The 26,936-nt window shown below is 37.4% G+C and overlaps 2 protein-coding genes across 3 annotated transcripts in view; one reads left to right on the top strand and one right to left on the bottom strand.

Moving 5' to 3' along the window:
- Gan (gigaxonin) overlaps positions 1-26,936 on the bottom strand; it is a 383,888-nt gene that overhangs the window by 282,365 nt on the left and 74,587 nt on the right. The window lies entirely within an intron of this gene.
- Positions 28-25,260, top strand: Cmc2 (C-X9-C motif containing 2). 2 transcript variants are annotated; one of them, XM_076839593.1, is made up of 4 exons: positions 28-138; positions 11,670-11,781; positions 20,397-20,468; positions 24,896-25,260. In XM_076839593.1, exons 2-4 carry the CDS (start codon positions 11,701-11,703, stop codon positions 24,980-24,982), a joined length of 240 nt encoding a protein of 79 aa, XP_076695708.1. In that variant the 5' UTR covers positions 28-138; positions 11,670-11,700; the 3' UTR covers positions 24,983-25,260. The 2 variants fall into 2 exon arrangements, with proteins under 2 accessions (XP_076695708.1, XP_076695707.1); XM_076839592.1 differs by lacking the exons at positions 11,670-11,781; positions 20,397-20,468; positions 24,896-25,260 and adding an exon at positions 7,476-9,572 and having other exon boundaries at positions 65-138.

The raw sequence follows: 26,936 nt of genomic DNA, 5'->3' as shown, positions 1-26,936 counted from the left end.
GGCCGCCTTGCGCATGCGCCCAGGCCGCGACGGAGGCGGGGCGGGTCGCGGCTGGGAGTTCGCTTCCGGCGGGGCTGTGCGAGGCCTGGGCACCCGGCCTTCGGGTCTCTGTAAGACTTGGCTTTCGGCCTCGAGTCGGTGAGTCCTGGGGGCGCGGGGGAAAGGTTCTGAGAACCGCGGCTGGGCCTCGCCGTGTCTGGGCTCGCGGGGAGGAGTGACGCCCGCGTCGCTCGGGTGGCCTGCCCTTCGCGGTGCCTAGGTGGCTGGGCGAGGAGGACCCAGCGGAGCCACGGGCCGGGCAGTTTCAGTGGTGGCTTAGGTGCTTCACGAGTGGTCTGCCCTCCGCGTGCGCGGGGGACACGCCGCCGCCCCGAGCAGCCCATGGGTGTCCTGCACTCCTGACCCTCGGCGTCCGTCCGCCCCTCGCGAGCCTGGTGACCTTGACTGGCCCTCCGCTTCTGAGCCTCGGCCGCCGCGCCTGTATAATGGGTGTTGTCCACGCGTCGGTTTCCGAAGCGCAGTTTGAAAACGCGGGGAGCGCCTGGCAAACTTCATTATTGCTGTCACTGGAGCCTTCTAGGGCGCCTTTTAGCTTCAGAGTTGCCCTAATCCGACTCGCGACGTCAGAACGGGCACGATCCCCATCGTTGCATTTGTCAAGGAAAGTAGACGTTCTCACCTTTTGTGGGCTTTAAAGATGACCGTGCTGGTCTTCACAGGAGACGTCTTGTGTAGTCTTAAGGAAGCGGAGAACTTGGGAACCTTAAATGAATGTTAAGTGTGCAGTAGCAAGGGCCCTCTGGTGCGGCACCCTTTCCCTAACGTAGAGTTGATTTAAAAACGTCCTCAGTAGCTTTCCCTAATCATTTATCAGTACTTGCTAGTGCGAGGCCTGTATCTTTTTTGTGTGTTAGGGTGTGAATTATTTCTCAATCTCTGATAAACGTAAATTCAGCATTCAACACACACTCGTTGGTCATTTTCTGCATGTATTTACAGGAGCATCCTGTCAGTCATCTCCGCACCTTCCACATGTATGTGTTAATGTTGTCTTTGAAATCCTCGTGACTTGGCAGAGGGCTTCGCACCTAGCAAGTACCGATAAATGATCAGAGAATGCTACTGAGGGCCCAGTCCCTGTGCAGTTATTTGGAGAAGTCATTGTTAAGTCCTCCCTAGTCAGCCTCCTGGTTGCTGTCCGTAGTAACAGGTCTGTACCCTAGGAGTGATAATAGTTCAGACTCGGTTGCTTTGCAGCAGTGATGAGGAGTGAGTAGGGTGGACACACTCATGCTATTTTTGCTATCTCTGGTGCAGCGTGGTTCATAGTTTGAAAAAGTTTTGAAAGTACTCATTTAATTAGTATCAGGTCTTTATGAAATATAGGCTTTATAATAACCGTTTTAGGAAACATTAAATATTAATAGTTTTTTCTAGAGAACAGATCTTAAACAGACCCTGAACAAGAGACTTTTCTGGCCTTTTTTTTTTCTCATTTTAAAATAACATTATAAATTTTAACTGTAGTATAAATTTATTTCTGGTACAGCCAAACAGTAGCAAGGTATTTCCAAAGTAAAAAAACAGGTGGCATTAAAATACAGGGTTTCCCCTGTGATTATAGATATTCCAAAGCCTGTTATTGGAATACTTATCCCTTTTCTTTGTATTGAAGTTCTCTTTATTTATTTTCTAGAATTGTGCCATCTTGTGGTTGAAATCTGCTCTCTCAGAATATTCATTAGGAACATTTTGCCTCACAGTTGTGGTAAACGAAGAGTAAATAAAATAAAATTTTAGTTTTTATATTTTTATTGAGAGTACCCCACTGCTTTCACCCTCCCAGCCAACCCTCAAGAAAAAGTTAAAATTGCTTTATTAGGAGCTTTCTTAGCCATACAGTAAAATACCAGTGTTTCACAGTGGAAAATTTTTGTTTCATTGAACTATCTTAGTATCCTTGTGTTCATACTTGAGGAAGCTGGAACGGAGAAGGAGGTGTAATTGTGACAAGTTTATCTTTCTGGTGACTTATAAAGACCAGTGTAAAGATGGAACTGAAGTTTTGTGTTTATATACTTTCTTTTAGTTTGTAAGAAATACTTTGAGTTATAATAGTGTTACTAGAATAGACTTTTAAAAATGATTTCTGGTAAGATTGAAGTTTTGTGTTTAATACAATTTGGATGGGATTTATTACTCTCACTGCAAACACTGTGTACAGGGTCTTATTACAATGAATGTCCCCTTCACTTTTGTTTCAACCGTGGTATTGATGTTTATATTTACTTTGACACTACTTTTCTTTTAAAAATATTTATTTTTTAGGTGTAGATGGACACAACACAATTCTTTTATTTTTATGTGGTGCTGAGGATAGAACCCGGGTCCCGCCCGTGAGAGGCAAGAGTTCTACTGCTGAGCCACAATCCCAGCCCAATACTACCTTTTTGAAATTGTTTTCTGGTGTGTGTGTGTGTGTGTGTGTGTGTGTGTGTGTGTGAGAGAGAGAGAGAGAGAGAGAGAGAGAGACACGCGGGGTATTGAATCCAGGGTCTTGTACCAGCTAAGCACGTACTCCTCCACTGAGCTACACCTCCAGTCCTCTGGATTCTTAATCATAGCAAGTGTTTATTCTTTGGATGTGCATTTTATTTTTGGAAGTGGCTTGAAATAAATTAATTGGGAACTTATTATTTGAGAAGAAACTTAAGAATGTGATGAAGAATATACCCTATAATGTCCTATGTTGATGTAGCCAGTCTCTTTTGGGCACATTACAACAGATAAAACACAGGTGCACATGGCCTGTTTTGTTGTTAGACTCCCATGAACGTGACATCTGCTTTTGTACTTTCACCCTTTGGTTTCAGTTTTGTCTTCAGACATATCACCGAGTAGATTCAGGTCAGTCTTTCACACTATATGACTGAGAACTTCAGAGACACACATGCCACACTTACTGTTCACTATTTCAAACACACACATTGTTTTAACCTGTGAGATACAAGTCAAAAGTTAATTCCTTTTTATGGAAGAAGAGACAGATCTCAAATTAGTAACCAAAGTTATATAACTTAGGAAAGTCAAGTCCACAACTTTTGTCCTAAAAAAAACTACCCACATTTTCCTTGAAATCCAATGACCTTTTTAATCTGACTGTTTCTTATTTGTATCTCCTCTGTGTTGTGGGCTTCTCTAAGTTGATAAGTAGTCCCTGTTTCATCAGTGGTTTTCTCTTTTAATCTAGTGTCAGACTCATTTCTAACATGAACATCCCTCTTCATGCCTGGTCCTAGTGTTCAGATTGTCAGTATTCTGGGTAGGCTGACCAGTGACTAGTATAGTAATATTCTATTTTTTGATATTCATAAGCCCTCTATTAGTGATAATACAGGAAAGTACCATATTAACGTCTTTGGAATTTAGGCCTGGAATTAGTGCCTAGTGAACTAGGCCAACCAGAGGTTCTTTGGGAAGTTTTTTTCTTTATTATTTTAGTTGTAGATAGGCACAGTACCTTTATTTTTATTTATTTATTTCTATGTGGTGCTGAGGATCGAACCCAGTGCCTCACTCATGCTAGTCAAGTGCTCTACCACTGAGCTACAACCTAGCCTAAAACAGTTTTTTCCTGTCTGAATTTATTTCATTCACAAACTGCTAAGAAGGTATGTCTTTACTATTTTGAACATGGAAAAATCCGTCAGGATGAGAGTGGGTAGTTAACTGTCACTGTGTGACCTGGGACTTTTCTATGAAAATGTGGGTGATGCATGTTTTGACCTACAAAAAGGTAGTTTCTTTATGGTTCAGCTGAATTTAAAAGGGTATTCATTTTCTATGGTTGTTGGATTGTTAAGACTGTCTAACACATTAATTCACTAAATTATTTTCTAAACTAATAATGTTGATACCATCTTATGGTTTTGAAGAAATTTAAAAAATAAGAATATGGAGTATATATCTAGATTTTTCTTCAGTTCATTAAAAAATGCCTTGAATTCTGAGTGTTTAATTAAAGTAGGAAGACAACTACAGGAAATATCAGCACTTGCTCATCTGTGTTCTGAGAGAACAGCACTGTTGCCACACTTATAGTCATACTTTGTATATTACACCCAAGAGAACAGTAGTACATCTGTGTATGCACTGATGTTTGGGGAAAGCCAGGTGACATGGGGTGCGTGGAAGAGAGCATAGCATAGGCTCAGGGTGGGTAGAGGGAAAGGGGCGGGAGCTTTCTATCTGAAGAAAACATGGTGGAAAAAAGATGTGGTGGAGGAAAGAGGGAAATGATTTGTATTATAAGGAATTAGATAAGGGTGAGTGTTTAGAGCTTTAAGTAATAATTCATATCAAGAAGAGTAGGAGAAGGAAGCAGAAACCATTTAATTTTTATGAAATAGTCATCTGGATAAAAAATTAGGAGAATCCCATAAATAAAAGAATACAAATATTATTTGTCAATTAAAAATAAAATTTGGGCTGGGGATGTGGCTCAAGCGGTAGTGCGCTCGCCTGGCATGCGTGTGGCCCGGGTTCGATCCTCAGCACCACATACAAACAAAGATGTTGTGTCTGCCAAAAGCTAAAAAATAAATATTAAAAAAATTCATTCATTCTCTCTCTCTCTCTCTCTCTCTCTCTTTTTTAAAAAAAATTAAAGATAAATAAAATAAAATTTTAGGGCGGGTGTAAGACTGGAAGACGCCGCACCACAGGACACAGATCACCAAAGAGGTTTCTGCTTTATTACAAAAGGCTGTGTGTTTGTTTAGGTCTAAGGAGAGGTTGCAGGGCTGAGGTAGATAACAGGTCACCGTTTATTGGCAAGCTCTTCCATATGTCAGTTCCGGAGCCCAAGAAGTTAATTCTAATTGGGGCTAAGGCTTCCCACCAGCAGGGTTTGAACATTGGCGCTGGCGGGAACATTTCGCACTAGTGAAAGAAACAAAGAGGAGAAAGAGGGTTGTTAGACTCCATGTTGGGGTTTTTTCTGGGGTGCTGCCGTCGTTATATGTTTTCCCAACACTGGGGTTGTGGCTCAGTGGTAGAGCGCTTGTCTCACACGTGCGGGACCCTGGGTTTGATCCTCAGCACCACATAAAAATAAATAAGTGAAATAAAGGTATTGTGTCCAACTATAACTAAAAAAAAAAAATTAAAAAAAAATTTTTAAAAGGGAAAATTTCTATTGGTTCCTTGGCTGGATTAACAGTAGCTTACATGTTTGAAATAAATTTTTGTTATGAAGAGAGGAGAATATATTTTATTCTATATTTTACATACCAGTATGTGTATTTGTGCTTATATACAGTGTACATGTATATAGTATCTTAGCACCAAGTGTCTCCTCAAGTAAAAGATGCTCCTGGACTTTCAGTGGGTTGTGATCAGATAAACCTATCATAAATTGAAAATGTAAGTAAAAATATGCATTTATCATACCTAGGCTTACATCATAGCTAGTCTAGCCTTTCTTAAGTATGCTCAGAATATTTACCCTAGCCTCTAGTTGGGCAGAATCACTTAACACAAAGACTATTTTATAATCAAGTGTTTATCTCACGCACACACACAGATGGGTGTTTTGTAGACCTGATGGAATGTGAAAACCAAACACAACATCCAAAAAAGTGATGGCAACACAATAAGTACACTGTAGAGTATGTGGTTCCCCTTGTGATCATGTGGCTGGGAGTTATGCTGACTGCCACTGCCATCATCAAGAGTGAGTGTCAGGGTATTGTGCTGCATACTGTTTGCTCCGGAGAAGAGCAATGAAGTACGGTTTCTGAAGTTATGGCCTTTGCACCATTGTAAGTCAAGAAATCAGTAAGAACAGTTGTAGGTAGGGGACCATCTATGTTTACTTTGCCAATTAAAGAGGTTATTTCTGTACATCATAAGCTTGTTTCTGAACTGTACAGGCCTACATTTGAGGTTTAGTTGATAGAACTGCACAAAAACATTATCAAATAAATTTACAGAATAAAATGTTAAAGACATTTTTTAGGTGGCTAAGCTATTGTTTCTTTTTAGAGACAATGAGGTGGAAAACAGATAACTTATACATAAATGTAGGTGCGTAATATTAGTACAACATTAGATGACTTACATTGTTGAACTACATTGTTGATTCTCCTGAAGCAATAAATTTCTGTTATAAGACCTTGTAATCAGTGCTAGGTAAACAAAATTTGAACTTGGCTGCCTTTCTGTTTTTCATTCAAATAAATTCTTAGCTGGGTGTAATAACTTAATTCTTGATCTTTACCTGTGGTATGTTTGTGTGTGATAGAGAGTGTGTGTGTGTGGTCATAGTTACTGAATGAGATAGTGATCTACCAATAAAGTTCCAAGTCTGAATTAGCTGTGCTGTAGTCCTTTGAAATTCTTTGTTCAAATATTTTTGTTGTTGTTTTTGTATTTGTTGGGAGTGATGTGCATTTTGAATTTTTCAGAACTTATAAATTAACACATCTTTTTCTTTTCATTGTTCTTATTTTTTCCACGTGTTTTGTATTGGTGTGTTATAATTATACATCATACACATTGGTACATGCTCCCCCTGATCCTTTTCCTCTATTGGTCTTTATCTTAGAGATTCATGAGATACCCCCCCCCCACACACACCCCTTTATTTTCCTTTTTCCTCTTAAACATATGAGAGAAAATATGACCCTTGGCTTTTTGAGTTTGGCTTACTGTGTTTAACATAATGCTTTCAAGTTTTGTACATTCTTGGAACTTTTTTTTTAAACATTTAAAAAATATATTTATTTTTTAGTTGTAGTTGGACTCAGTACCTTTATTTTATTTATTTATTTTCATGTAGTGATGAGGAGCGAATCCAGGGTTTCACACTTGCTAGGCAAGTGCTCTACCACTGAGCCACAATCCCAGCCCAGAACTTTTTTTTAAACAGCCTTTATTGAGGTATAATTTACTTTTCATAAAACTCGACCTTTGTAATATTTTAGTAGATTTGTAGAATTGTGCAACCATTGCCACAATCCGGTTTTAGAACATTTTCATTACTGGAAGAGGTTCCTTTGTTCACAGTTACAAATTAATCATCACTCTCATCTTTAGTCCTAGGCAAACAATGATTTGCTTTTTGTATCTGTAAATTTGCCTTTTATTTTTCTATTCATTGTATATAAATGGACTGATGCAGTATATAGTCTTTTGCATCTGGCTATGGGCTGTTGAGATCATCATTGCTAGAGCATGTATCAGTGGTTCGTTTCTTCTAATTGCAAAATGGCATCCCATTATGTAGATATACCACATTTTGTTCATCCAATTCCCTGGACATCTGGATAGTTTCCAGTATTAGCTGTTATGAATAATACTGCTGTGAACATGCACATACATGTCTTTGGGTGGATTTATATTTTCATTTCTCCTGTGTGCAGTTTCTCCATATCCTAACCAATGCTTGGTATTGTCTGACTTTTTGATTACAGACGGTCCCTGGTTTAATGATGGTTCGACTTATGAGCTTTCAACTTTACAATGATGTGCTAGCAATACATTTTCAGTAGAAACCATTCATCGAATTTTGAGTTCAATCTGTTCCCTGGCTGGCGATATGCAGTACAATACTCTCACTCAGTGGTGGGCAGCAGCTGCCAGCTATAGCTCCCAGACAGCCACGTGATCACAAGGGTAAACTTTGCAGTGTACTGTGTTGCCAACACTTTTTGGATTTTGTGTTTTGTGTTTTTGCATCCCATCATGTCTACAAAACGCCCATCTGTGTCTCCTGCTTCTGGTGAAAAGAAGAGGAGGAAGGCAATTACTCTTGAGATGAAACTCAAAATAATTGCTCAGCATGAAGGTGGCAAGCCAGTAATGGTCATTGCACGGGAGTCAGGACTGTCACAGTCCACAATCTCAACCATCTTAAAGGATAAGAAACGAATCAGCGATGCAGTGAAATCGTCAGCATCAGTTAAGTCCACTGTCATTACAAAGAAAAGAGCCGGGCCAATTGATGATATGGAAAAATTACTTGTTGAGTGGATAGATGAGCAGATACGAAAGCGTGCACCACTTAGTCTGCTGATGATCCAGGCTAAGGCAAGAAGTCTTTTCAATATGCTGAAAGAACATGCTGATCCTACATACACACAGATGTTTACTGCAAGTCATGGGTGGTTCCAGCGCTTCAAAAGGCGTCATAATTTTCACACTGTGAAGGTCAGTGGTGAAGCAGCAAGTGCCGATATTGAATGTGCTGAAGCTTTTAAGGAAGAGCTGCATAGGATAATTGTGGATCAGAAATATTTACCAGAACAGATATTTAATGTTGATGAAACAAGCTTGTTCTGGAAGCGTCTGCCAGAGCATACATACGTTCCTCAGGAGTACAAGACAATACCAGGATTCAGAGACCATGTAACTGTGCTTTTGGGTGGAAATGTTTCAGGATTCAAATTAAAGCCTTTTCTCATCTACCACTCAGAGAACCCTAGAGCATTTAAGAATGTGAGCAAGCATACACTTCCTGTTTATTATCGCCATAATAAGAAAGCCTGGATGACTTCAGTGTTGTTTGAAGACTGGTTTTTGAACTGTTTTATTCCACAGGCAAGAGAATATTGTAGGCAAAACAATATCCCATTCAGGATTCTTCTGATCTTAGATGACGCTCCAGGGCATCCACAACATATTGGAGCCATGCATCCTGATGTAAAGGTGGTTTATTTGCCACTCAACATAACCACACTCATTCAGCCAATGGACCAAGGTGCAATAGCTGCCTTCAAAGCACACTATTTACGCCAGACATTTGCTCAGGCTGTTGAAGCAACTGAATCTGGCCAAACACTCCAGGAATTTTGGAAAGGTTTTAACATTCTAAATGCTATCCAGAACATTGCTGCAGCATGGGAAGAAGTCACACAACAGTGCATGAACTGCATTTGGAAGAAAGTTTTGAAGACATATGTGAACACATTCAAAGGTTTTAACAAAGGGTCTGCTGTTGATGATATGGTAAGTAACAACATATTAACTCTTGGGAAGCAATTAAAATTAGACATCCATGAAGACGATATTCATGAAATTGTCAGCATTAAAACTGAAGAGATTTCCAATGAGGAGCTGATTGAACCAGAGAAGGAAAGAAATAAAGAAGTTAAAGCAGAGGAAGAAATTATATGGAAGGCACCAAGAAAGTTCACAGCAAAGAAACTAGCAGAGGCATTTGCTACTATCAGCAGTGGTATGCGGATGTTAGAAGAAATGGACAGCAATTATGAGAGATATGCAAGAGCTGACAGGCAGATTCAAGATGCTCTTGCTTGCTATAGAGAAATATATAATGAAGAAAAGAAACTGACTGTACAGTCAAAACTTGATATCTTTCTGAAAAACACTATGCCTGCTAAACTGTCAACAAGTGTCAATGCCTCAGTGCCTTCCACCAGTTATTCTCAAGTCTCGTCAGAAGATAGAGGAGTCAGTACTCTTGTCGCTGTAGCATCCACATCATCCAGCAGTTAATTTTAGTTCAATGCATCAAACATTCTTCAGGGCCAGTGTGTTTTCATCTGTGTACATTAATGGTGAGTACTGCATAACTACTCTGTTTCACACTTTCAGTGTACTGTTCCATAATTACAAGAGATATTCAATGCTTTATTTATAAAATAGGTTTTGTATTAGATGATTTTGCCCAACTGTTCGCTAATGCAAGTGTTCTGAGCACATTTCAGACTGGCAAGGCAAAGCTACAATGTTCATTGGGTTACTGTATTAAATGCATTTTTGACTCACAATATATTTAGATTAAAATAGGTCTATCTGGGTATAACCCTGCTGTTGAGGAGCATCTGTGTAGCTGATAGGAGTGGTGATATTTCTTTGTAATTTTAATTTGCATTTTCCTAAAGACTAATGGGGTTGAGCATCTTTTCATGTGCTTAATTAATCATTCCTTTATTTTTTTGTGATATATTCAAACTTTTGCCCATTTTTTTGCTGGGGGGTGGGTCTGTTTTACAAATTGGATTCTTGGTCTTACTGAATTGTAAGCATTTTTTTGTGTTCTAGTAACAAGAACACAAATACTTTATCATATGTGATTTGCAAATATCTTCTGGTTTATAGCTTGTCTTTTAAAATAGATTTTCTATTTTAGAGTAGTGGTAAGTTCATAGCAAAGTTGAACACAAAGTACAGAGCTGCCATATATCTCCTTCCCCCATTCAAGCACAGCCGTCAACACCCTGAACCACACTGATACATTTATTGTAGTTGATGATATTAACATGTCATTATTCTTCATGGTGTTTTTTGAAGTGTGAAAGATTGTGGTTTTGATGATATGTGAATTTTTATTTTATGGTTTGTGCTTGTGATATATCAGAACTTTTTGCTCAATCTAATGTTTAAATTTTCTCCTGTTTTCTTTTCCTTTTTGAAAAATTCTAATAATTGCCATCTTAACCATTTTTAAGCATATAGTTCATGCCAGGTGTAATGAAGTTAAGATCACAAGTTCCAGGCCAGCCTGAGCAATTTAGACCCTGTTTAAAAAAAAAAAAGGGGGGGGGGGCTAGGAATATAGTTCAGTAGTAGAGTGTTTTTGGGTTCAGTCCTCAGCACCAGGAAAACAAAAAACACATTCATACTGTTGTGCGACTATCTATCTCTGTAACTCTCTCTTACCCATTAAACAGTAAATTAGGAAATTTTCCTCCCCCTGCTCCAGGTAAACACCATTCTACTTTCTTTCTTTTTTAAGGAAATAATATGAATTTAAATAGTATGAATTTCTTTCCTTTTTAAGGAAATAATATTCCATCATATGTATACCATATCATGCTTGTCTATTCATCTGTCTGTGGACACTTGGGTGGCTTATTTTAACTGGGGAATGATGTGTTACATTGGTGTAATAGGACCCTGCTTCAGTTATTTTGGATATATATAAGCAGAAGTGGAATTGCTGGATCATATGGCAACTCTGTTTTTGATATTTGATCAGCCACCATACTGTTTTCTACTGTGCACTGTTTTACAGTCCCACAAACACTGCACAAGGCGTCTGTTTTCTCCGTGTCTCTAATACTTCCTGTTTTCAGTGTAATAATTAATTTTATGGACATAATTGCTCCACTTGAAAAAAAATTCATATATGCTTCTTATTCTACTTCATTGTCTAACCAAGTGTCTTAGCAGATGTTAAGAAGAAAGCAGTCTGTATTAATTCATACTAATATGAGACTAACTAATAGTCCTTTAGCCTTCTCAGGAGAATAGGTGTTTTAAATGAATTTATAAACCAATTCTCTTAATAGGTGGAATTTCCGCTGAACAAAATGAGGAGTAATCAATTTAAGGAATCTGAGGAAAATATTTGAAATCAGGCAAGCTGTTTTTGCTTGAGCTCTTATTTCCACTTATTTCTCTCTATGGTTCCTGCTTCTGGATGCAGGTTCTATTAAACACTCCTGATAACTTGCTGAGTATGTGAAATCATTAGATAAGGAAACAGAGGCTAATATTTAATGGTTTGCCTAAAGTCTCACTGCTGGTTAATGGTTAACATTCTTTTCTGATGAAGGTCATTTGGGGTTCTTATTGAAATTTCTTTTAAGTGGTATTCACAAATGTATTCATCCATATTCAAGACATTCTTGTATTCACAGGTTGCACTGCTGTGATCATCACCTCCCAAAGATGCATCCTGACTTATCTTCGCACTTGCACACTGAAGAATGCAACATCTTGATTAACTTGCTTAAGGAATGTCACAAAAATGTAAGAGTTCAGAAAAATGACCATAAAATATAAAAAAACTTAGGTACAACACACTAATGTAAAATGTTATCTCCCTTAATGGAAAGAAATGATAATGTCTTAGTAGTGGATCTGAGCTTAATGATGTAAAATTTTTCTTTTAAAGAAACCACCTCCTTTTATGATTAGTAAAAATAAAGCCATGATAGTTTGTTTAGAGAACTTCTGAAACAGTATGTAGTAGTTGGAAACTGTGTTCTTAACAGTGAAATATCTTTCCTATTCTTAATAATAGAACAGTTCAGCTCTGACTCTTCTGATCATGAAAGAGTTATTCTGTGATTATCTGTTTCTTAATGGCTACCATTCTCTGTTTTATGGTAATTGAAACATTTTATATAATTAGATGTTTAGTTACATTGAATTTATGAGCAGCCTAATCTGATGGATTTAATTGTTAGTGAAATGGAAGCAATTCAATGGTTAGACCTAAATAGAGGGCTGGGGATTATAGTCCAGTGTTACAGTGCTTTGCCTAGGATGTATACGGCCCTGGGTTCAATCCCCAGTACTGCAAAAAAAAAAAAAAAAAAAAAGAGAAAAAAAAAAAAAAGGAAAAAAAGGAACCCATACTTAGAATGCATTAAGTCAAGCTGACATTTTTATAGATATTGAATATTTAGCTTTTCCTCCTACATTTGATGCATGACATAGTTGTAGGAAATATTTGTTTTTTACTTCCCATGGTGAATTAGTTTCTTTTCTCATGATACTTATAAACTTTCAATGTATCTCATTTAATAATAATACTTAAATGAATAAAATTTAAAGACCAAAAGTCAGGTACTAAGAAATACTTAGCCTGTGAAGTCATATTTTTACTTGATGACAGTATACTTTAGGTAAACCATTTTCACCATACTTTTATTTATTTATTTTTTTTTGAGAGAGAAAATTTTTTATTATTCATTATTTTAATTTTCGGTGGATACAACATCTTTGTTTGTATGTGGTGCTGAGGATCGAACCCAGGCCACACGCATGCTAGGCAAGCGCGCTACCGCTTAGCCACATCCCCTTCACCATACTTTTAAATCAAGTCTCGGGAACTGCCCCACTATTCCTGAATTGACTCAGCTGATAATTGAGCTAGACTGCATAACTGAAACACAACTTCTGATTTTATTTATTTATTTATTTTTGGTAGTAGGTATTGAACCCACGATGTTTTATCACTGAGCCACATCCTCAGCCCTTTTGAATTTTTATTTTGAGACAGGCTCTCACTAAGTTGCTTAGGACTTCATTAAGTCGCTGAGGCTGACCTCAAAATTGCAGTCCTCCTGCTTTAGCATTCTGAATCACTGGGATTATAGGCATGGACCACTGTGCCTGGCACAACTTCTGATTTTTTAAGTAAAAATATAAAATGTTTACTTTTTAAAAAACAGGAACTTATTATTTATATTGACTCAATACAGAATGTTTCAGCTCTGTATGTAGTGAGTTATAGTAAAAGGAAAACAGGGAGTGTCCACTACCAGAAAGAAGCTTTGGAGAGAAAGAGATTTTGTAGGGTAATATGTTTGTCTTATCCTTAATGATTTTGCCAATTTAACCTTTAGAAGTGTGTTGTGTTTTCATAACATTATGCATATGTGAAGAAATGCTGTTTTTTCATATTTACTTCCTAGGTTAACCAGATTAAGGGCTTCAGTTTTTCAATCCTTGATTTTAAGTATTCTTTGTTACATGTTATTTGCATACTGCTCTTTGGTCCATGATTTTTTTGCTGTTGTTTAATTTTTATTTTTGTAGTTGTAGATGGACAGCATGCTTTTATTTCACTTGTTATGTGGTGCTAAGGGTGCAACCCAGTGCTTCACATGGGCTAGGCAAGCCCTTTACCACTGAGCCACAACCCCAATTTTTTCAGTGGTGCTAGGGATTGAACCCAGGTCCTTGTGCATGTTAGACAAGCACTCTACCAACTGAGCTATACATAGCCTGGTCCATGACTTTTTAAATAGGAATCAAATATTACATTTCAAAAGGATTTCTTATAATGAAGGGGATATTTCAGATCATTGGAACTAAAGATAGACTTTTGAAGAATTAACTTTTGAAGTATAATTTCATACAGTAAAACAGCTATTTAAGTGTACAGTTTGATTTTTGACCAACATAAACACCCATGCAATCATTGTCACAGTTGAGGTAAACAACATTTCTTTCGTATTAGAGTTCCCTGTGTGGCTTTACAGTCCCCATTTCTCACCTTGGCCCAGGTAACCCCTGAACTACTTTTTGTTAATGTAGATTAGTTTTGCTATTCTAGAATTTGTTATAAATGTACTCTACATTGTATGTTTTTATGTATTGTTCCATATTTTTTGAAGCTAATAGAGTTTGTTGGATATGTCATTAATTCATTCATTTTTATTTCTAAGTGGTATTCCATTGTATGAATATGCCAGTTTGCTTGCCTATTGATGGATATTTAGGTTGTTTGCAGTTATGCTGTTTTGAATAAAGCTGCTATGAACATTTGTATACAAGTATTTGTGTGGATATCTTTTTATTTCACTTGGGTAAATCCCTGGAAGTGGAATGACTAGGTGGTGTGGTAAGTAAGTGTTTATAAGAAACTGCCAGACTTTTCCATTCAGTACTATTTTATGTTTCTACCTGCACCCTATTTTCTTTTCTTTCTTTCTTTTTTTTTTTTTAAAGAGAGAGAGAGAATTTTAAAAAACTATTTACTTCCTTTAGTTTTCGGCGGACACAACATCTTTGTTTGTATGTGGTGCTGAGGATCGAACCTGGGCCGCCCGCATGCCAGGCGATCGCGCTACTGCTTGAGCCACATCTCCAGCCCCCTGCACCCTATTTTCACCAGCACTTAATATTGTAAAAATTTTTCACTTTCTCCAACCTGTGGGTATTATAGTAGTGTTTCCTGTTGGTTTTAGATTGTATTTCCCTGGTGGTTAGTGATTTTGAGCATCTTTTCATGTACTTATTGGCCATTCATATAAAATCTTTTGCCCATATTTAAAAATTTGTGTTATGATTGATTGGGCATGTAAGGCCTTTAATAAGTTTATTGTAAATATATTTTCCAGTACAGCGTTCATGTATATCCCACACCTACTATCTCCTATGAACACATTAGGAAGGTACGTTTATTGTGGCTAATGAACTAATAGATACATGATCACTAATTAAAGTCGTGCTTTGTTCAGATTTCTCAGGTTAGGTGTTGTCCTGATTTCCTATTACAGGATTTCCTCAGGACACCAGGTTGCATGCTTTTGTTGTAACTCCTCAAGACTACTCTTGGCTGTGGCAGTTTCTTTCTTTGTTTTTGATGACTTGATAATATTGAGGTTTACTGGTCAGGTATTTTAGGATGCTCCTTTATTTGAACGTGTCATGTTTCCCATGGTTATACTCATGGTGGTATGAATTTGGGAGGAAAACCATAGAGGTCAAGTACCATATTCGGCACACGTTGCATTGAGGTTACACATGTGTGTGATTGAGCTCTTTTGATGTTGATCAGGATGGCCTTATTAAGTAGTATTTGTCCGACTTATTTCCCTTAAAGTTACTGTTTCCCACCTTCCATAACTCCAGAAGGAATTCACTGTGCACAGCTATATTGAGGGACTGGAAGTTAGGCCCTTCCCTCTTTGAAGGTGGAGTGTCCACATAAATAATTTAGAGTTCTGGAGACCTGGTGTCTTCTCTCATTTATTTATTTACATCAGTGTGGACTTATGCATATTTGTTTTATACATTGTGTTATAATCCAGTACTTCATTTTTGCTCACATTGTTTCAGTTGGGAGTCTTTCAGTTGGGTCTTGGACTCTAAAACATAAAAATTTCTATGAACTGACAAGAAATGTCTTCCAGGATTCTTTGAGTGAAGAAAATTGAAGTGTGAGAGTGTTTACAGTATTCTAGCATTTCTTTAGAAAAGGAGAAAGCAAAACTACAGTATTCTAGCATTTCTTTAGAAAAGGAGAAAGCAAAACTACTTGGATCTCTTGTGTGCAAAAAGACAAAATACACCTGAAATTAATGAGATTCATTACCTTCTGGGGGACAGGTGGGAGCAAGTCAAGAGAATGGGGGAATGAAATTTCTGATGGCATCTTTTACATAATTCTTGCCTTTTTAATCTTTAATGTTTTACATGCTAAGTTTAAAAAAGGGTGAGAAAGGATGGGAAGAAAAACAAAAACTGGAATACAAATAACAAGTGAACCTAGCTTTTTGAAATGAGTTTTTAGTCAAGGAATAAATGAACTGGCCCAAGTAATTTGAATATAGGCTATAGTCTGAAAGAGCTGTTTTTGGTAGAGTTTGGGTTTTGCAGTGTATGGATCAGCAGTTCTGAAATTGACTGCTGTGTATTTCAGGGTTGAGCAGTAAGGAAATACTGCAGATAATAGGAGACAGATTTCTCACAAACTCATGCCCATTTTTTCACCACCTTGGTTAAGCCAGCATGATCGCCCCAAAGCTCTCTGTGCTCCCTGCAAGTCACACCCCAAGAAGGATAACTAGCCATTTTAAGTCCTTACAATAGAGTTCAGTTCTACCTGGGTTTATACTTGATGTAAGTGGAAATGTACCATATGTGGATACTTTTGTGGTTTACTGTTTATTAAAAGCTCGAAATTCTACCTGTTTCCTGCATTGTCCAGGAATATTAGACACATGTTAAACAAATGAAATTTCAGTTTAATCACTGGAATGAATGGATAAAGTTGTCTTAAGATATCTTCCAGCCCTGAATTTGTAATTCTGCAGTTTAATCTCTTTGTTGACTAAACCATCATTTCGCATGCTCTTTTCTGTACTGGAATTCTACATCACTCTCCAGTCCTTGAAGTGCAGGGCTGTTTTTTATCTCCACCTGATCCTAACTTGCTGTGCTTTTATCATTCTTCCTGTGTTTTATGGTTCTTCTATGGTCTTCGCAGCCGAATGTCATTTCCTTAGCCGTCAGTATCTACAGGCTGCTTCTGATCTACTGGCCTGTTTTGCCTACGTTTGTCAGCAAGACTTAGGTTATCTACGGTTAAAATACAGAATTTAGAAGAGCTGTTTTCTTCAAAGCTATGTGGAACCCTTTAATGTTATTTTTTCTGATTTATAAAAGTAATGTGTAAGTAATACATGTCTTTGGAAATAGTGTTTAAAAAAGCCTAAGAAAGTGCAAAGCAAATAAAACTTCTTTTTTCTCTATCACCCAAAAATAAGCTCATTAACAATTGGCTTTATCATTTTTTTTTTTTAATTTTCATGGTTTTCCTTTTTTTTAAAATTTGGTCTTCTGTTAGCATGTTCAAATGCCCACATCTTTTCCATCCTGAGAAAATGAATACATAAAATCCCTTTGTAATCCCAGTTGTCTGGTAGCCTTCATTGCTTTTGTTGGTGTGAGCTATTAAAATAATACTTTCTCTTGTGCTGGGGCTGGGGCTCACCTAGCACGTGCGAGGCCCTGGGTTCAACCCTCAGCACCACATAAGAATAAATAAAATAAAGATATTGTGTCCAACTACAACTAATAAATAAATAAATAAATATTTAAAAAATAATAATAATGCTTTTTCTTCAGTTTGGCTTCTGCCTTTTCTACAGTGTTAGGGTCACTAGTGACTGCACTGTGGTTAGTTTCACAGGGCCTTTCCAATGTTTCCTCACTCTTCCAGGCTGGTTTGCTTCCTTATCAAAACGTTCTTCTCCAGGCTTGTACCGTACTTCTGTCTTCTGTGGTCTTCCTTCTGTTTCTTTGGCCACTCTTCTGTCTCCTTGGCAGACTACCCTCTATTCTTGCCCTGTTTTTCTTCTGTACCTCCTGGAAAAATTCATTCACTCCCATGATCTCAGAGACTAATATCTCTAGCTCAGATTTTTTTTCCCCCTGTTTATCTTGACTCTAGTGGACTTAAATGTTGTGCAAATAAACAATGTCCAAACCCAAGCTCATCTTACCTCTTATTTAAAATCTCTTTCTGTCTTCATGACATTTCCTTGTCCAAGCCAGAAGCCAGTGTCATCTTTAATTTGTCCATCAGCCTCATCTATCATGTGAACTTACCAGGTGTTGCCCAATTCTTGAATCATTGTTTTCTATTGCCCATGCCACCAACATAATCCATGACAACAGTGTCTGATTAGGACTTTTATCTGGTCTCCTGTTTTTCATCTCTAAATCTACTTTTCATGCTACATCTGGAGTGATTTTTCAAAAATAAGTTTATTGCTCTCCTTAAATGACTCCCTTTGCCTGAGAATTTTTTTGTTTTTGAGCTTTAGTCTTCATAAAACCCATTGATAGGTAACTGTTGGAATCCACCTCTGTCCCATGACTTCTCCCCACCTTCCTAGTGTTTTCTGTATGTGCTGGAGAATATTATTTCCTCTAAGCCTTTATACTTGCCTTTGCTCACCTTAGAGCATTCTCACTGTCTCTGCTTAACCATTTCCTGAGCCAGGTTTTATCATTCTCCAGGTTTTCTTCAGCTTGGTTGGGCCATTTCCCCTCTGTTTTCTTCTTTTCTGGCCTAGGTTATCGTGCCACAGTCACTATACTCCATGCACATTCATAAAGCATCTCCTGCTTCGTGGCAATTCTTTGGGTTTCGGGACTCCTTTACGTTCTTGAACATTACTGGGGCCTCCAACGAGCTTTTTACTTAGGTGGGTAATACCTATCAGTATTTACTGAATTATAAATTAAAGTTGATAAATTTAAAAATTATTTAAAAATAGACTGTTTCACATTAGCACTAATTTTCATAAAAATTTTATTATTCAATGAAAGAAAGTGAAAAGGATGACATTGCATGTGCATTTTTACCATTCTCTTATGTCTGTATTAATAAAATACAGCTGGCTTCTCCTATCTGCCTGTATGTTCAATCTCTTGTGACAGACTTCATGGAGCCCCGGGAAAAGTTCTGTACCCTCGTGAGAAGTTGAAAATGAAGGAAAAAAAGAAGGTGCTAGAATCATTAGGAAAATAGTTTTGTATTTGTACATTTCCAGAAAAGGTCTTGCAAGTTCCTCATTGTCCCTGGACTAGACTACTATTTTATGGAAGTTGCTTCATTTTTTTTCTTCCCTCTTCCTGTGTGCTGAGATGGGGCCAAGAACGTTCTTGCTCAGTATCTGGGACATAGTTCTCCACGTTAAAGGTTCTCAGTTGTCTCCTGATTGACTCACTTATTCCATGCTCATCTAGAAGTAGATACCAGGCACCAGAGACAGCTGCCCTGTGTGTACAATAGAATTGCAGTCCACAGGCATTTTTGTACCAGTTTCACTGGGGCATTGGGCTTAACCTTTTTCACATGATGTCACAAGAGTATAATTTCTTCTTTGGGCTTAATGTTGAGATGAAAGAAATCATATTGGTGCTTGTATGTGGGATGATATGAACAAATGTGCACTAAACTGAAATATTATCTTGCATTCTACGTGTCTAATTTTTTTTTTTTTTGCTACATGTTTATTATTAGAAGGGGTGAAAATGCATTGTCTCTGTTTATTTGTTGCCAAAGAAGTAGTTTGAGAAAATACACAGGAGATATTTATTCTGAAAAGGCCATTAGGTAACAAATAGGAGATGTTATACTATCTTTAAATGTTTGCCAGAAAGATTCTTGACCATTTATTCAGTGTGGACCTGAAAAATGCTTATAAAGTGGCAGTGAGGAGAAAAAAGAAAGAGTAGTAGGCATAGCTTGCTAATTATGTGCTGTCTGGTTTCCATGAAAGCCATAATTAGAAAGAGAAGGGGGAAATGTGCTTACTACAAACACAAGTTCAGCATTTACGGCCTGTCATTACAGCAGATGGCTGTGCTATCTGACCCACCCTTAAAAGTTGTGATGTGTAAACACTAATTATGGCCCTACTGAAATTCAGATCCTTCCTCTTAGCCTGCTTTACAGCACTGTTACTTTTTGCCTTCAGTCATAGGATTTGAAACCGGGAGGAATTTTTTGTTGTTTTGTTTTTTCAACAAAGCAGATTTAGATTTCCTTTTATTATAAACTAGTGGCTTATTTGTATGGCTTATACTATGGGTCATGTAATGACAGTGTGTGTCTCTGATGTATTTTGGTGACATTTTGAATGGAGGCAAACGAGGAAATGCTCTGGCACTAAGCATTTTATTAAATAATTACTCTTAAGGGACAGAGTGCTTGCTAGTGAAGTCACTACTTATTTCACTGTGGGCACAGTGCAGCTTGACAGCAGTCCCTGTGTTAGAGAATGGATTGCTCTGAGCTTTTAATGTGTCCCTTCAGGAAAGGGGTATGAGGTGTTAAACTTTGACACTCTGTCTGTGTGAGGTTTTGATGGGCTAGGAGACTTTTCTGTTATCTAGGTAAAGACCTTTGTTTCATTCCACCTATGGAGCATTTTTTTCTTCTAGGTAGCAAGGACCAGGATAAGACTGTTTATATATTTGGTACATTTAACTATTATTTATTTGCTTCTTTACAAAGGAACACAGTAAATTCAATTCCATAAGAATTAAATTCTGTGTGCCAGAGACCTTGGCATATTATGGGATGAATCTTTTACCCCTTTTCTTCCTTTTAGCACAGCATTCTGAAATTTTTTGGTCATTGCAATGCTCTTGATCGGGAGATGAGAAAATGCTTGAAGAATGAGGTAAGAAGAATGTCAAAGGCTGGAAGTACTTGAATAACAGAACATGTAAAATATTATGTGTTGTTAACATCATTAAAATGTCCTTCAGTTTTGGTCTAACAGAACATTTGTATGTATGACCACCCATTGAAAACCCAGAGGAAAAATGAAAGCTTCCTTTGGGGACGGTTTAGAACACTGCTGTCTTTTTGACAAATACACACACACACACACACACACACACAGATGAAAACTTTCTATTTTCCTGGAGAATTCAAGTTGGATCAATTTTAAGATTTAAGAAAGTTGAGTCTCTGATCAGACTTAGTTGCATCAATCAATTAGTCCTTGATCAGCAGATGACTGAACTCTCTGGGCCTGTTTCCTTACATAAAGGAAACAGCTTTAAAGTCCTGAATTTCTTCATAGTTACGCTGTACAAGTCAAAGGGCTCTTATTGGACTTGTTTGGGAAGGTGTCATCTTAAGTTAACTTAGTTAACTTACATTTAAGTTATGACTTGGCTTTGGGCAAATAGCCAAAATACCTAATTTGTTGTCTATTTCCTGGAACTGCTAACCAAGCAGAGGACATTTCAAACTTTTAAAAGGAAATTTAATTCCATTTGTAGTCTGCATTTCAGGTTTTTATGTTCGGAACCTTTAAAAACATGTAATGACTAAAAATATATGTGTATGTATACATACATAATTATGAATATGTGTACATACACACACATAATATCGACAAAAAATCTGTTCCAATTTTCATTTTCTGTATTTCAAACTTATTTTCTTTTTTCATCTATTCTCAGATGGAAAGGTTGAAATGTTTGAAACTGCCCAGCATTTATCTTTCTTCTTTTTGCATATTTTCTACTCTGGGTTTTTTGTTTGTTTGTTTTGTTTTTGCTTCTTAAAATCTCTGTTTCAAGCTGGGCCCCGTGGTACAGGCCCATAATACCAGCAGCTTGGGAGGCCGAGATAGGAGGATCGCAAATTCAAGACCAGCCTCAGCAACTTAGCGAGACCCTGTCTCCAAATAAAATATAAAAAACGGGCTGGGCATGTGGCTCAGTGGTAGAGCATCCCTCAGTTCAACCCCAGGTCCAACAAAAAGAAAAAAGAATCCCTGTTTCAGTGTGACATTATCATTACTATTTGAAGAACTTCCTGGAGTTCTGAATTAAGGGTGATAATTTTCTTTGTGTGCACAAATATGTATATTAGTGTTTTAAAATGATTGTTTCCCTTTGTAGTGGGGATCAAACCCACGGCCTTGCACATGCTAGACAAGTGCTATGCCACTGAGCTACAGTCCTACCACCCCCAATGCCACCCCCCTTTTTGAGACAAGGTCTAACTAAGTCACCTGGACTGACCTTGAACTTGTATTTTTCATGCCTCAGTCTCCTGAGTAGCTAGAATTAGAGGTGTGTGTGACCACAACTGGCTTTTAAAATGATTGTTTTGGAAAGATGTTTTCCTTCATATATAAAAGCTAGTTTGTATGGAAACGAAATCTAGGACTAACTTAATAATAAACTTATGAATAATCAATACTATTTTATTGATATAGCTGGTGTGGTGGTGGTGTTTTTACATGCTTTCAATTGTACGGCTTTTTCCTATGTTTAAATTTTTTTTCCTCCAAATAGTTTAATAATTTTGCTGTGGTGATTAGAACTTGATGCGAATTTTTCCCCCTTGTTGATCCTGAACTCTGTCAGTGACTATTTGATAAAATGTTGTAGATATTTTGTGTTTTCTTTTTCTTTTGGGTGGAATAGGATTAAACAGGATTTAATCCTGTACCAAGATTAAACAACTCAGGGGCACTCAACCACTGAGCCACATCCCCAGCCCTATTTTGTATTTTATTTAAAGATAGGGTCTCACTGAGTTGCTCCTTGCTTTTGCTGAGGCTTGCTTTGAACTCATGATCCTCCTGCCTTAGCCTCCCTAGCCGCTGGATTACAAGTGTGTGCCACTGTGCCTGGATTTGTGTTTCCTTTTTTTATTCCCATCTGCTACTTTATTTATTTCTGGTGTTGAGGATTGAATTTATGCCTCACTCTTGCTAGGTGAACACTCTACCACTGAGCTACAACCCCAGCCCCATATTGTTTTTTCATGTAGCTTTCATGACTTATTTTCTAAGTCTTCTATGTACTTTCTAAAAAATTATTTTTTATTTTTATTATTATTTTTTTTAGTTACAGGTCAGGTGGATACAATAACCTTTATGTATTTATTTATTTTTTACGTGATGTTAAGGATCGAACCCAGTGCCTCACACGTGCTAGGCGAGTGCTTGCTGAGTCACAACCCCATGCCCTTCTGTGTACCTTTATATTGCTTCATTACCTACTTTATAAGTGCTTTTCTGTCTGGCCTTTCATACTCTAATCCTCTGAAACTATGGTCTTTTATTTCCTCTCTACTTAAATGCTAACTTCAGATGCTTTCCTCCTACCTTTCCCTTCATGAGTCATGGAAATACTTCATTCCACGAAACTTTTAGCTAGAAAAAGGGCTGGATGTTTCTTTCTGGGCCTCTCTCTGCTGTTTTCTTACTGTTTTTATTCTTTCTATTGAAATAATCACTGATATTACTTTTGCATTATCATCTTTGCCCTGCGTAAATGTTTTGTTTTTTTTTGGGGGGGTGTTATCCTGTTTGTATCATTTGATGGGGCTTTGTAAATGACTAAATGACTTCATAGTCATTTCTTTTAATTCTATGGAGATATCTCAAACATATATTTTAATATAATTTGCTCTGCACACATTTAGTGGGCCTATGACAAACTACTGTTCTGAAGACTTACCTACCCTTAAGAACCTCCTCCTATCTTGATTGCCAGAGACATTCCAGTATCAAGTTCTATACTTAGAGTCTGTACCTCCATGTTTATTTTTGGTTGGCTCCTCCCAATAACCTTATGAGGAAATTTAATGTTTGACAGATGAAAAGAATGATTTTTGTTGAAAGGACTGTGATTCTGTGATTCATCTATAATTTGATTTAGCCTTTTGATGAGGAAGGCAAAAAAGATTTGTAGAATCCTTCAATGAAAATCTTTGATGGAGAAAAATTCTTAAAGATTTTCTAGCCCAGTTCCTTATATTTGAGATTACTGGCCCAGAAAAGTGAAGCAACTCTTCATGAATCCCCATATTTTAAAAACTGTTCAAGAGTAGGGGAAGGGTTTCAGTCAAGTCCTTGATTAACTCTGTCACTTATCTTTAGTTTCTGTGGCCTCTGTTTCCGTATCTCTGGCTCCTAGAAGATTTTGATGTTCAACTATTCACAAATACTCACATTTTTTTTTCCTGTTTGAATTTACTTTAACTTTTCCTCTTCTGCCCAGGGGGATTCTCCTTTAAAATATGTTTATATTTCTGTATATGTTGTAAGCATTAAATATATACATATAAAACACTCTATTCAGGTTTTTGTGTTCTAAACATAGGTTAATAACCATTTATTTGAGAAAATCTTTAAGTGCCTGGTTCTGTGTTTTCTGATATTCATAACAGTACTAGCATGGAAATGTTCAAGGTGAAAATTGCATTTTAATCCAAGTTGATTATGGAAATTTAGGATTTAGGGAGAATCAAGTTCGATGATTGTTCATGATGAAGAATCTTAGGAAGTTCAACCGGCTATAAATTTCCATATGAGTCTATAGGATAATGTGGCTGCTAAGAGCCATTGATTCTTAGTAATACTTAGAGAAATGTACTTATGACTAGGACATAAGAACTAGGTTCATTATACCATGTCTGTCAGACTATGTTTAGTAGGATATTGTGTTTAATTCTAGTGATTTTTAAATATAAAAGTGAGTTGATGATATAGTGGGGTATAAAATAAAAGTCATTTTACAGATGTTAGAAGACAGAAGCAATGTACTGTGGAACAGTTGTAGAAACCCATGGTGTTCAGCCTGAAGAAGAGGAGTGGGTCATAATTCATCAGTTATTTGAATATAGCAGGCAAGAAGAAACAGAAGACAACAGGAGAGATTACAGGGATATACTTTTTGGTTCAATATGAAAACTTTGAATCAAGTAGAACTGTCCAACAGTTAAACAGGCTACCTCTCAAGGTGGTGTGCCCCTCTTAACTAGATGTGTTTAGCAGAGTTAGAGGACTTCCTGGACTGTGAACTCTTGGAGAACAGGGACAGAACTCATCCATCTGAAATATTGAATATTGAATTCTTATTTTGGGAGGCAATCGATTCAGCAACTATTATGTACCTGTTAGGATGTAAGTGCTACCCTGTATTGAATGAGTGTTGTACTAAATGTCTCAGATTCAGTAAAATTTAAAAAAAAATACAATTAAAAATTTTTTTTTGTAATAGCATTTATTATTTGGCTTATCTGGCATAAATGGTGACATCATCTCCCATCTCTTCTCTCCCTTTTTCCTTCCAGTACATGGAAAAGAGGACCAGGAGCAGGGAGCATGGCAATGCAATGCGAAAAAGACTTTTCAGTCCTCTGGAGGAATCAGAAAAATAATTTACATTTTTACGGGATATCTTGGCTGAGAGAAGACCTGAGGACTGTTGATTGATAGCCAAAAGAATCTCATTTGTTGTCCAGAATCTTTGAACAGAGAGTGATCATTGAAGAGTCAAACCATGGAGAAATATGAAAAACTAGATTCTGAGCATTTGACAAGAGCCTTTAGTACTATCAACTCCCAACAAGCCCGACTTCCTCCATGTTTTTGCTCTTTGTTGACATCCGTGTAGTGTTTGAATAACCTATCTCCTTCAATAAAGTAATTCAAATAATTTTTTTTCTCCTTTCTTTTAGACTTTACTAGAATTAGCGCAAAATGGTGCCAAGAGACTTCCCTTTAAAGCAACATGGCAATGGTGAAGATTAAACATTGATGACATAACCTGGGGCAAGAAGAATTCTGGGAAAATCCCAGCTGTGTTAACTATACAGAAACATTCCAGTTTTATTGTTTTTGAACAGTAATTTTCTGGGGGATGTGGCTCAGCATAGAGCCCTTGTCTTACATGTGCAAGGCCCTGAGTTCAATCCTTGGTACTGAAAAAAAGTCATTTTATGAAAATGTTCATAGTTGACCCCTCTGATGATAGATTGAAAATATTTGAAAAAGTTGCATCAGTATTGAACATGTACAGACTATTTTCCTATCTGTTTCTAAACAATACAGTATAATAGCTATTTACATAGCATTTACATTTCATTACGTAATGTAAGTAATCTAGAGATGATTTAAAGTATACAGGAGAATGCATGTAGGTTCTATGTAAACGCTATGCCATGAAAGGACTGGAACATCTGTGGCTTTGGGTATCCAAAGGGCTCCCGGAACCAGTGCCCCCTCAGACACCATGGAACAACCCTAATGAACATTGATAAGATTGTATCTGGGTAGGATTTAAATCTTGGACTTGGCTTCCTCATTTGGTTGAATGTGCCCACTGTGGGTGCCAGTTACTCCTGGGTCCTGACCTTAGAATAGCATGTCTCTTTTGTGCTACATATAGGGTTCTTCACACATTCAGTTCTATCAATTATCTTATAAGTGTTCTTTCTGCCAGTTGTTTTCTGAGACGAGTGATAGTTTCGAAGTTGGCAACTCCCAGTCATGGTGCAGTAGGGGCTTGGTCTTCTCAGGTGTCAAGGAACAAATTGGCCTGTGAGCTTCTTGCAGTGGAATTCTGTGTGATGTCCAGCATGAGGCCATGTGGTGTTTAGCAAATAATCTCCCTGTTGCAGAAGGTGTTCAGGAAGCTGGGCATACTTAGCAAGGTGTTGCAGAGATTAGTAGACATTTGGTAAAGAGATGGGAAAGAAGCAGAATTAATTCTTGAGGTCCAAGACAAATTTTATGGATATTTTTTGTCTCCCCATGTGTCAGTCACCACAGATTCAGAAATGAGACATTTTGTCCCTGAGTCTTGTAGCAAACTTACAGTTGACAATTATAATCATGAAAGTTCCATGATAAGGGAGGTAGCATAAGAAAACATAGAAAGGGTACTGAATGCCCAGCCTTCAGGAATATGGAGCCATTCCAAGAAAGCTAGTTAGAAAAGGTGATCTTTGACAAACATGATCTTTGACAATGGAATGAATACCTTCTGAGAATTTCAGCCATTCGGCATGACTGGAAATATGTGTGTGGGGGGGTGGGCTGATGATGAAAGAAGATCTAAACAGCTTTGAATTCTCTTGAGACTTTATCTTCAATGTTGGTGTGACTGGTTGCAGATGGTAATGTGATTAGGCATTTAGAGAGAGGGATTAGTTGGATGTTTCAATTTGTATTTTGGTAAGATTTTTCTGGTTATAATTTGAGGAATAAAATGGAGAGCAAGACAGATTATGTCAAGGGAGACCAATTACAATTTTGTTCTAAGGAATGAGAACCTGAATTAAAGAATTGGCTTTCATGATCTACAGGAATGACTAGCCAGGCATGCTTGTG

This window comes from Callospermophilus lateralis, chromosome 18 (genome assembly GCF_048772815.1).
Source record: "Callospermophilus lateralis isolate mCalLat2 chromosome 18, mCalLat2.hap1, whole genome shotgun sequence".
Taxonomy (NCBI): domain Eukaryota; kingdom Metazoa; phylum Chordata; class Mammalia; order Rodentia; family Sciuridae; genus Callospermophilus; species Callospermophilus lateralis.
Note: the sequence above shows the minus strand (reverse complement) of the source record. Positions and strands in the feature narration are given on the sequence as shown.

Coding starts and splice junctions, on each gene's coding strand:
- Cmc2 (XM_076839592.1), top strand. CDS start 7,747: ATGTCTACAAAACGCCCATCTGTGTCTCCTGCTTCTGGTGAAAAGAAG.